Source organism: Belonocnema kinseyi, chromosome 7 (assembly GCF_010883055.1).
Source record: "Belonocnema kinseyi isolate 2016_QV_RU_SX_M_011 chromosome 7, B_treatae_v1, whole genome shotgun sequence".
Taxonomy (NCBI): Eukaryota; Metazoa; Arthropoda; class Insecta; order Hymenoptera; family Cynipidae; genus Belonocnema; species Belonocnema kinseyi.
Genome location: NC_046663.1, coordinates 69,709,194 through 69,721,358, shown reverse-complemented (window position 1 = coordinate 69,721,358; position 12,165 = coordinate 69,709,194). Strand labels below are relative to the sequence as shown.

General features: G+C 31.2%; 1 protein-coding gene across 2 annotated transcripts in view; it reads right to left on the bottom strand.

Moving 5' to 3' along the window:
* The window catches only part of LOC117177021, a 63,582-nt gene extending 51,701 nt beyond the window's left edge, over positions 1–11,881 (bottom strand). Inside the window, exons 1-2 of one of the 2 annotated variants that reach the window (XM_033367477.1) lie at positions 11,822–11,858; positions 11,064–11,738 (exon numbers count right to left, since the gene is read on the bottom strand). In XM_033367477.1, the coding sequence (XP_033223368.1) occupies positions 11,064–11,118 (55 nt within the window). In that variant the 5' untranslated portion in view covers positions 11,119–11,738; positions 11,822–11,858. Of the gene's footprint in view, positions 1–11,063 lie in introns of both variants that reach the window. The other variant, XM_033367476.1, reaches the window with a different exon arrangement.
* Positions 11,882–12,165: the final 284 nt, after the last annotated feature.

The window sequence follows — 12,165 nt, the reverse complement described above, 5'->3', positions numbered from 1 at the left end:
TCCAAAACTCATTTGACTTTATTAAAAAGATACAACAGATTCACATTCAACCCCAAGACATCATAGTGAGTTTCGACATAGTATCTCTTTTTACAAAAGTGCTAATCTCGGATACAATTAATATTATTAAATCTTTCACAAATTTCCCTTCCGAGCTTATACCTTTGATAGAACAATGTCTCAATAATACTTACTTCTCGTTCAATAACCAATTCTACGAACAAACCTCAGGGGCAGCAATGGGATCCCCTATCTCACCTGTAATAGCCAATGTTTTTATGGAAGATCTAGAAACTAAAATCTTTAACCAAGCCAAACTTAAACCAGAATTCTGGTTCCGTTACGTTGATGACACATTTGTCATCTGGCGACATGGACGAGATGAACTAAATAAGTTTTTCGATTTTATCAATCAATTACATCCTTAGGTCCAGTTCACCATGGAAATAGAACAAAACGGAAAATTGCCTTTCTTGGACGTATTAGCTTACAAAAAATCTGATAACACATTAGGACATGAAGTTTACAGAAAACCCACGCATACAAACAGATACCTACATGCCCCCTCCCACCATCACCCATCTCAAAAACAATGGGTCATGAACTCCCTTATATACAGAACTGTCTCCATAACAGACAAAGATAACTTACAAAAGGAATTACAAAACGTTAAACAAATCCTAATACAGAACGATTACACAAACAAACAAATTGATAAATCAATAAGAAAACACACTCAAAAAAACAAGTCAACACAACCTACGAAAGAAAGAGAGAGAAAAATGACCACCACTCTACCCTACATCCAAGGTGTCACAGAACAAATAGGAAGAATTCTCAACAAACACAACATCCAAACCGTATTTAAACCACCTGCGAAAATAGGACACCTACTAAATAACCCTAAAGATAAGAAGACACCCTTCAGTGATCCAGGAGTATATAAAATCCCTTGTTCTTGTGGCAAAGTTTATATTGGAGAAACCGGGAGAGCGGCGAGTCAACGTATGAAGGAACATGAAAGTAAAGTCAGGCTAAAACACTTCACGCAATCAGCACTAGCTGAACATCATATTGAAACAGGTCATAACATTTTATTTGATGAAACAACAATCATTGCAAAAGCACACAACAAATTTCCAAGAAAACATAGAGAAGCAATCGAAATCTTAAAACACCCTAATAACAACAATAGGGACAATGGATATAATACCAATCCGATTTGGCTTTCCGTTCTCCCGGATTTTTTAAAAAGGACTTGATTGGCCAATCAAGTTCGACCAGTCCCCACGGTGGGGCGCTCTGTCCAATCACAGGCATCGTAGAAAGTATACCTAAGAACATTATGACCTGATACCTCAGTTTCAGGTCAGCCCTGAAGATGTGAACTGCAATTTTCACGAAACGTCGGCAAACAATTCGTAGTTTTTTACACGAGTGAAACCCGAAATATCTCTTTTGATCTAAATATAAACTATTACATTATTTATATATTCTGGTCGAAAATTCATCTTTTTGGCTTGAAAATTTAACAATTTGGTAACCACACTGTAAAAAATATTGCTGAAAATTACATTTCATTCTGTAACTTTTTCCTATGATTGTTCTGGGAAAATTACACGTTTCTTTTGCATTGACAGTGATTGTTAAAGGAATTTTACCATAAACGAATGAAATTTACAATGAACGTGTAATTTTCCCACAACAATCATAGGAGATAAAAATACCAATGATTTTTTTGGGAATTTTACACTAAAGTATAACTGAATTAAAAATGTAATTTCACAACGTTTATGTAAGCTTCCAAGGATTAGTGTAATTTCACACGACGAGTGTAATACGTTTTACAGCAGCGATGTAAAATTCCATAATCCTTGTAATTCCGCTGTTGAACGCTTGATGGCTTTTGATAACCTGCGGGGCCTGCGAGTAAATTCAGTGCAAATTGTGCAAAATTTTAGCTGCATTCGGATATATTTTAGAATTGAAATCGTGGATTGTGCTGGGTTGAGCGCATCACAAAGGCAACGCGCAATGTGTTTTACTTAAATAAATTTATTCGCATGTTTAGCATGCTTGCGAAAAAAAATAATTTCGAAGGTTATACCTGCTTAGACAGCAGTTGATATAAATTAGGATGCCCCTTTTTCGCCCACTGATAATAACCTTGTTTTATGCGTATTTGTTTTGTAATCGAAACAAAACGAAATTTTTTTTTTCTGCCTAATAAAAACATGACTCCTTTTATTTATATATCTTATTATTCTTCCGATTCGATTTAATTAAAACATACATCAAGCGATTCAAAATACCGGGGCTGGTCATTGCGCATGCGCAAACTTTTACATGCGGCGTTTTATAGTGTCACTGTAATTTCAAAAGGCGAATTTAAAATTCCATTCTCCAAAACTGCTTTTTACCATCTGTGTGCGATTTTACACTATCGTGTTATTTCTACCTAATTTTGGTAAATTTCCCACAGTAATCACTGGTATTTTTAGGTCGTATGATCTTTGTGGTAAAATTACATAAAACTTTTTACAGTGCAGTTAAAACTACTTAGTTCAAAAATAAATTATTAAAAAAAAACATTTTTCGGATATCAACCGAAAATTTTTTTATATCTCCAGCAAAAGAGATTAACTTTTGATGCATGATATTTTTTTTTAATATTTGCTGATCTCAAAATTGCTGAAAGCAAAGAGGACGTGAAAATTCCAGAGTAATCTCCCCCTAACTAACTCTCACGGTGGCCGTTTACTCTATTACGATAATCAAACTGACCTCGCTCAAGAGTTAAAACTTGATCGGCATGTGGACCGCGAAATGACAGTTATTGAAAGGCAGAGGTCACCCATTAGAAATTCTGCTTTTTCTCTTCTTTACATGTTATAAATCCTGCGTGATTAATTTGAAAATAAGTAAATGAAAGTTTACTGGAGAGGAGGAAGCCTGATTTTATAGTCCGGACTACACTACCTTGTCAGTACGACCAGTGCGAGTACTATTAAAACTCACTGCTGACTTTGAAATGTGATTACTCGTTAAAAAAGCAAAAAACTTTTTTTTTAACTGTTTGAAAGTTTATTTAATCCAGCGTTGAATTAGCTCTTATAGAGATAGATTTAACAGTTTGAAAATAATATACCAAGTGAGAATTTAAAAAAACAATACAAGAATTTCTCGAATTTAGTACCTCGACTTCAACTTGCGGCATGACCTAGAAAATATATAGGAAAAATATGAAATTTTTACCACACAATCTTCATGGCCTTATCTTTCATTTAAAGAATAAAACTTAAAAAATATAAACTTGTTCTCGAGATATGACTAAAAATGCCCATGTCGCAAATGTCAAGTTACAGTCTGTGATTGCCACTGTCGCCCGCAAGATCGATGATCAAGGTACAAAATTCGAGAAATTCTTGCATTGAAAAAAAAATGCTTATCACGTTTTATATTCTTTTCGAAAGGTCAGAAATATTACTGTTATGGACAATAAGATGCGAAATTGAATAGGCTTTAAAGCTATTGTTTTAAAGTTCCTCGATCCTTTTTTCAACGTCAATGTCTGTTTCAATGTCAGCAGCGATTTTTAATAGTAGGCGAGAGTGTTCCTAAGTCGGCACTTTTTTGTGCGAACGGAATTCAATTTTCTTCTATTCTTGTGAAGCAGCTACAGGTGTGTAAATGTTATGAAAAGTTTAATCGATTAAGTCCGTTGGTTTTTTTGTTCTTCGTGCTTTCGCCTGATAAAGTCGATTTTTCATTTGGATTTGTTTCGTGTGCGTAATAGCATGAAATTTGTAAACGTTCGCAGTGGTCCTGATTCGACACCAAACTTTGTCTATCATTTTATTTCGTTGTTTCAATTCCATGTCACTCGTCTCATGTTGGTTTTATTTAGTTTGGTTGTGTTTTGATTGCATGTTGCTTGTCTGCGGTAGGTGTCCTTTTATTGTCTGTGTTTTCTCATTGACTTTTTGCTGATTCTATTTTCTTGTAGTTATGGGCCGTAATTTTAAACGCAAGAAATGAAGGTGTGATCCCATTGAGCTTCGTCGCGCATTGGGGGCTCAGGGCAAGGGGGTGCCGGCGTAGGACCACCGTTTTGAATAATAGCAAAAATCATTTCACACTGCTCGGAATCATCCGAACGACATAGAATTATTGATGAAAGATCGCGGTACCTGACAAAAGACATTAAAGCGCCATTAAATCCTGTTTACCCTCTGTTTTCGACAAAAACTCTTACTGCGCCGACTTAGGACTAATCTCCCCTATTCACGCGATACACAATCCTAAAATAAATTATTTTAACGTAGAAAAGAAAATTATTTCGCAGTGCTTGGAACTATCAAATTACCTACTTGAAAACGTTTCAAATTAGAGATTCCTCTCCTTTCAAACGTTTTAAAATAGATAATGCGATACTTCCAAAAAATGCGAAATTAAATTAAATATGTTTAAATAGGAAATTTTAAAAATTATTGAAGGGACGGCCGAAGTAAGTGCCAAGAAAAAAATTTTCAAAAAAAATAGACTACTTAAAGTTTAAGTATAGGCTCTACTTTCGAAATATTGCCCTTAAATATTACTGTTTTCTCATTTTTCTTCATAGATCCTTATGGACGAATAAATTAAAAGACTTGATGTATTTTTTAGTTAATATTTAATTATTTAAACCATTTCTGATTCAATTGAACCAGTTTATTTCCATAGAATATCGCGAGTTTAATCTCTAAATATGAACCAGTGAAAAATTCACTGATTGAAATAGTAGACATTTCACTGATTAATCAGTGAGTTCGGACTTATTCGCTAATCAGTTTAGTAACACCAGAGTAAATCGTGTGAAGCATAACCTCTAAATTTTTAAGTTAAGCGTTGTTGTTACTCTTTTACTTAAGTAGCAAGAAGTATTCCTTAATGAAATAAATTTTTTAATTTTCGGGCTGTTAGTCTGCTGAAATAAATGCAGGATAAATATATTCTAACTCGTATAGGAAGTACTTAATTAACGAGTTTGTACTTGAAAGTCTAATCTTGAAATTAAAGTATAATATGTGAGGTTGTTTGTCATTTAAAAGCATCGAAACTTTTCACCTTTTGAAACATTTGATGATATTTAAGGGTTTTAAATTTTAACTATGATTTTTTTATTGAATGTACTTAAATATTCTTGTATTATGATTGCTGAATTGACACGGTGCAGTGCTCCCAAGCCTCAAAAGTGGTTATTTCACTGATTTAATAAGTAACCTTTCACTGATTATCAGTGACCCATTTCTAGCTATTTGAATCAGTGAAATTTCATTGATTCAGATTTAGAGAGTAGGGTATTTTATTAATACTATGGTCTATTCAATGACTTTAGAGCGTATGTTTCTATATTTTAACAGTTTTCTTATTGCATGAACAATTTATTGTTGCTTAAATCCAACTTTTTAACAGAAAAAGCTGAAAAAATCGTACTTTTTGCTTGTTTTTTAAAAAGTATCAAAATTTTGCCTTGAGTATTATTTTTTCCAAGATGTTTAATATTGTTTAAACAATTCATTATCTTCTATCATGTAATGACGCGAATTAATGGTGTTTTCTGAATGCCTTGGCCAAATTTATGAATGTGAAGAGTGAATTATCTCATTTTAGTTGTATATTCATTGTTTAAACAATTTATAATGGTTAAAATGCAACTGTTAACAGGGGAAAGGTAGATAAACATTTTTATTTGCTATTTTTTCAATTCCTTCTAAAACTTAGATTTTTTAACCAAATACGGGTGATTTCAACGATTTTCATTTGTTAAAAAAAAAAGTTTTTTGTTTTAAATAAATGAATTTTAGAAGAAGGTTTTCTTAATTTTGTTGCCTAAAGCAAAAAAACAAATTCTTAATTCAGAGAGTCAATTTAAATTTATTGAATTATTTAGGTCCTCTTTTTTGTATTCGACTAAGTTTATAAATACAGAACTCATTCATATAGCTAATATCCTTGATTCACACTCATTTAATTTAAAAACCGCGAAAGTTACAAGAACATCTTCAAATGTTTTTCAAACTTCCAAAACAAGCCTTTCAACCTTCTATTCAACTCAAGCTTACTTTCATTGAGGTTTATTTATTTATTTCATTAAGTTTCAACGACTGCATTTACTTTCCATGTAATTCATTTCACCTACAATGGAATCTTGAGAACACCAATGGAAACAAAAATGCAGATAATTGTTACCTCTGTGTGGTAACAATAGTGTAATGTCTAATTTAAAGTACACGCAAATCTGTATTCTTTTATGCCTAGAAAAAATCTCGTTTGCTTTCTTCGAATGTTCTCGGACCATGAGAGGTTTTGTCTGCGAAATGGAAAACATTTAATGTGTACATAACTCTAAGGAGAAAGTATTATATTTGTTTGCGAGTAGTTACAAATTCCAGAAATTCTATGTTTAAACTATTCAAATTGAGTGATTCAAGTTTGACATTATTATTTTAATGTATTTTAATTTAGAAAGGAAAAGTTCTGATTTCACTAAAGTTACAAAATATATATTAAATCAAAAGCGATCAGCCCTCATATCCATAGGACTTATAGAATTTTGAAATAGATCGTCTATTTAAGAGTAGTTTTTTTTTGCATTTATAGAACAAAAAAGTACCTTGTTCATATGAGAAACACTTTTTTCATATTTGAAATACAGCAATACGATATTTAACGTATTTGTCCGCGTCCTTGAGACGAACTGATTGAGCTATTTTTGAACCTTTTATGACATAACAGTACTAGTTCATAATGTTTGAACACATTTTTTATGATTTAATTGATCTATTTTGTAAAATCCAAAATTTGAACAATTAAATTCTGAAGCAATTTCAATCGAAGGTAATAAATATTTGAAGTTTTTCAATCTGATACATTCAACATGTCTGAATTTCAAGCATTCAATTAAAGGCGTTCATATGTAATGCACGCAACGTAAAGCGATTCGTATTTTGAAAAATTAAAAAATTGAATCGATGTAGTATTACATTTTTAAAACATATAGGTATGATTTTAAAATAAAAGGATTTCAATTTGGGCGATTACATTTTTGGATTAAAATTTCAACAAATGCTTGTTTTATTCAAGAATGTAAAGCATTTAAAAATTTAGAAACATTTAAAATAGTCACACACTTTTTCTGTTTTTCAAAGTTTAAATCGAAAAAACTCGAATAGAATTATAAAATTGACTTATGTTTATTTTTTTAGTCTTGAAATTTAGAACAATTTAAGATTGGCTCTTGACATAATTCTTTAACGATTAAAATTGAACACATTTAATTTTGAAAAAACTCAGAATTCGAAGTACTTAACGAATAGAACATTAAGGTTTCCAGAATGAAAAGCAACCAGTGTAAGATGCATTAAGAATTGCAAACTTTCAGGTGTAAAAATTTGGAAGTTTTTGTGTGAAACAAGAAGTACGAAATGTATAAACAGACCTCATGGGAGAAAGTATCGGTTTGTGACAAGTTAGAAATTCCCGAGGAACTCACTTGGAAATCACTTCAGTCATATTCTAAAAAAATTGTTTTGCTTTTATAGCAATCGTCTGAGTCTAATTCAGTGAACTTGTACCTGAGTTCTTACTCTTTCTAATCGGAAGATATTTATTACACAAGTTTGTTTAGAGAAATTCAATTACAAATGATAATGCTACTATACTGCAATTAAAAGAATGAGTAGAAGGAACAGGAATCTGTTGTATATAGATACAAATCTTAAAAATGCATTACAAATTTTAAGCTATTATTTGAAATTTTAATAACGTTACTCTTTTCCTGACTTTCTACGTTCCGTAGAACTAGTTTTTATCCGTATCATATTATCTGAGTTATTTATGTTTAATAGGTTTTTCATCAGTGGTTATAACTTGAATTTTTTAAATTATTAGAAGTTATTAGCTTTGAAGTTTGAATTGGTTAATTAGTAATGTAATACTTTAAAACTTGAACATAGAAATACGAAAATTGAATGAAATCATAATTTTTAATAAAACTAATATACTCCTGTGATACATTTGTGCGTGTACTCTTTGTCAGTCCAATAGATCCCTAATATCGCAGGGTTCTTATTATGACTTTTTATAACAGCACTAAAGATTTCTCACAATCAGTATGAAATCCTCACGAGAATAACCCGTTAAAAATGCTGCAACACTCGACCACAATAATTACATTTAAAAGAGTGTCTTTCATAAAAAAATAATTATCTTACGTTTGAATCATAATAGCAAAACATGAAACAAATTTTGTAATAGGGAAATTTCTTTATAATGGTTTTAAAGTAGCTGATAATAAACTCATACATTTTCGAACTGAATTAAATTGAAATACTCGAATTTAATCCTCCATATTTTGATTTAAGATTGAAGAGTTGAAGATATTACTTTGTTTCAGTATTTTTATTTTGGATCATTAGAAAACAAATACTTTTGTAGTTGATCACCAATTATAAAAAATTACAGAATTTAAATTTGATGTCTCTTCAATTTTGAGAGCACGGCAATTTTTAAAGATATAAATTTGAATGTAAAACGAATTAAAGGCGATTAAATTTAAGGTTGTTTAAAAAGCAAAATATTATTTGAAATTTGAAAATCTTCCAATTTTTACATTTTTTTCCAACTAGTTTATAAAGTGTGTCTCGCAATATAATGTAAAGATTTAGGAATTAAATACTTGCTCACAGCGCAATCTACAGGCTGTAATGTTAATTTGTTTTTTTGTCTGCAATTGCAATGTGGAATATACATAAAATTGAAAAATAATTACCCCTTTTTATTGAAATTTATACAGAGAGTCTTATCGGCACATATTTTATTATTAGGTTAAATTGAAAGTCGTTGATCCCAATCGCATTCCTGCATAGAATTTAAATGCTTAATCGAAAAATATTATTCGCTGATGATAATTTATAAGATTTGAAAGTGCACTTAAAAATTAGAATGCATTTAGATTGCATCGACTTAACTATTATAAATGTGGAAGATGGATGTCAGAAATTTGCGTAATCTAAAACAAAAAAATATAAATGTGGGTAGAAGGTCACTTTGACAGAGGTAAGATTTTAGCTAATTCATTACAAAAAAATCTATAAAAGATAATTATTGTTTATTGTTGGTCGCGAAAAACGATAATTACCGCCATAGAAATATCCTTCACAAAATTCTCCTTTATTAAAGTGCTCGTTTTGCTGTTAGAGGATAGCAGTTAAAAAATTAAACGACACTAATAATTACCCCTATATAGTAAACATTAACGTTTAGAATATTAGGAATTTGATGAGATAATTTTTATTGTTTAAAAATAATCTTGAGTATAAATTTTAGCATGACATATATAACTCATAAATAAAGAAATTATATAAATAATGTGTCAGTAAGTATCGCTTTCACTACTTGTACAGTTACCCGCATCGATGTCTTCTCAATCTACATACACACTGACCCAACATAATCCTTGTATTACAGAACATGCAAATACACTTAGAGTTCTTATTGCAAAAGAATGTTTTAAATTAGGAAAATCTTCCTAAGTATTTCGACCATGAAACCTATTTACTCAAATGAGGAATGTTTAAGGGAGTTGCACAATAATAGTATATTCTTTAAAATCATCTTCAAACTAAATATTCGATATTCGTCCTTTGCAATAAATTAATTAAATAAATTATTTATGCTCTATTTGTTCCAAATTACGGCAAAGATTTCAAGTTGCAACATGAAAAAATTATTACATCGATTAAAATATTAATAAACTTCAGTTCACCTATATGAAATTTAAATTTAATATCATAACATTATTATTTGATATTAGTTTTAGTTTGCAAATAATTTAGACATGCTCAAAATCAACTTCTTCAAAAGCAGAGGCCATAAATCGGCAAATATTGGTGAGCAATAAGACAAAATAACAATACAACACAAACAAATATTTAAAAAAAAAATGAAATCCTAAAAACATTTTTTTCGACTTAAGTAAATAATAGGAGGATAATGAAATATGAAATAAATTCAAACTATGACACATATTAAATGAATGAATGAAATTTTATTTAAACCGAAGTCTAAAAGAATGTATTTGATTCATACTAATGGCTTAGCAACTTCATCATATAGTTCCATTTTTATTATTTTTATTATATTCCAACCGAAGAAAAGAATTTAATTACAGATTTTCCTTCAGCGATAAAAAGTAAAATGACCTGTTTTAGTCGATTCAATTTTCCATAGCCATTCTTTATTCTTTATGTATGTATATAAGAACTTGATAATGAACTTTTGATGTGAAAATAAGAACCTAAATAAAGAAAGAGCTATGTTTTTTCTGGAGAAATCACTTTTCTGTATGAAAATAAAGAATCTAGAACATTATTTAAAAGGAAAACTTTTCTTATTTGAAACTTGAATTCAATTTATATTTAGACGCATTACTTTTAAATTCAGTTCAGTTGAATTGAAAAAAGTACAATGTAGACGAATTAACTGAAACGGAGATGTAAGCTTCAAAACGATAAAAAATTTTGTTTCTATTAAAACAAATAGGTCGATATGGAAGCAATAACATTAATTTGTTGTCTTAACATAGGGATTTTTTACTTCAATAAAATGTTCGTTAAGTTTTTCTAAAAGAAGCAACATTTTTTGGGATAACAAAAGAAATGATTGCTTCCATAACAACTAAATCGTTTCAGTGTCCGTATTAAACATGTTTTTCAGTGAATTAACTTAATTTTAGTGGACTTTCTTTGTGTTTGATTAGATTCAGATAAATTATTTAAATACAATATATGTTCTTCGGTCGTGAGAATAAAGTAAGATAAACGTCCTCTACATCTGTCTACATTCTGCAATATTATTGTTCGACTTATAAATTTGTCAGACAAATGTTTTGGAATATTCTTTGCTGTATACCTACAGTCAAAGAAAGACTTTCTGTTTACTAAAAATTCGAATTGAAAAATATTTGTTATGGTGATAAGAAAGTTTTTCTTCGGTGTTGATAAAAAAGAAAAAGAATTTACCGAAGAGGTTGATCCATTGAATAATCCAAAGACCCAGGAGCAGTTTCCCGATCATCTCACGACTCTGAACGCTCCAAATCCGGGACGGAAGATTGCATTCAAAATTCCATCATTTTCCGAAAAACTAAAAACCCGATTCTGCTGACTCCAGGAAGTCAGAGATGATCGGCACAAACCGAGGCATATGACACTTTCTCCTACACCTGCACGCAAAGCTACCGACAACAGCTTCCTATAAATCTTTTGATTATCAGCAGCACCTTCTCCGCAATGCATTCGACAACGATGTCTTCTCCGCGAACCTAATTACTTCCTTCATCTATCAAAAACACCTCGTGGAGTCTGTCTGTAACTCGCGGATTAACTGGCCATCAATGGACTTTCGAATTAATTACTATTTATCATAAATAGGTTTTGCAGCACGTCAAGTCATCAATGTTTTCGATATTTCTACAGAAACTTTCTCCCAAACTTTTCAACTTCTTCGGCTTCGAATTTTGATTTCTCTTGATCTTTTCTTTTTTATTCAATTCCAGATCTGTCAGCAGCTTTTCTTTGGCGTAGAGTTTCTTTTCCAGTTTTCAGTGGTGAACAAATCCGAACTGGAGAACACCTTGTTTAGAACACAAAATTCGTCGTGAGTAGAAAACGACGAATTTTGAGTTGATGAATCCTCTTTTTTTTGGTAGAAAAAAGAAATGTTGAGTGTTAAACAAGGGATTGGTTGGAGTTAAACTCAACTCAAGACTTAGACAGACCTTATACAGCAGCGAAGAGAGAGTCGCGAGCATGCAACCAGGAACGCGAGTGCTGCTTCGTGGCCTACTATAACAGAACTGACTCCCACCAGACAAATTCTGTCTCTTTAGCTCTTTACCTGACTTTGCGGACCTATGGTGTTAACAAATCGTACGGTGTATGTGCCTTTTGAGTGGGCAACAATTCTAGAAACATTATGACGAATTTCGTACAATACCTTCGCTTTGAAGATCCGAACGGTACCTAAAATTCGAAACACATTGGATTAGATTGCCGATTCGGCTGGAAACTGTAACTATACTTTGAACCGTTTCATTTTCGGTTACAGTATAGACGATCCGTT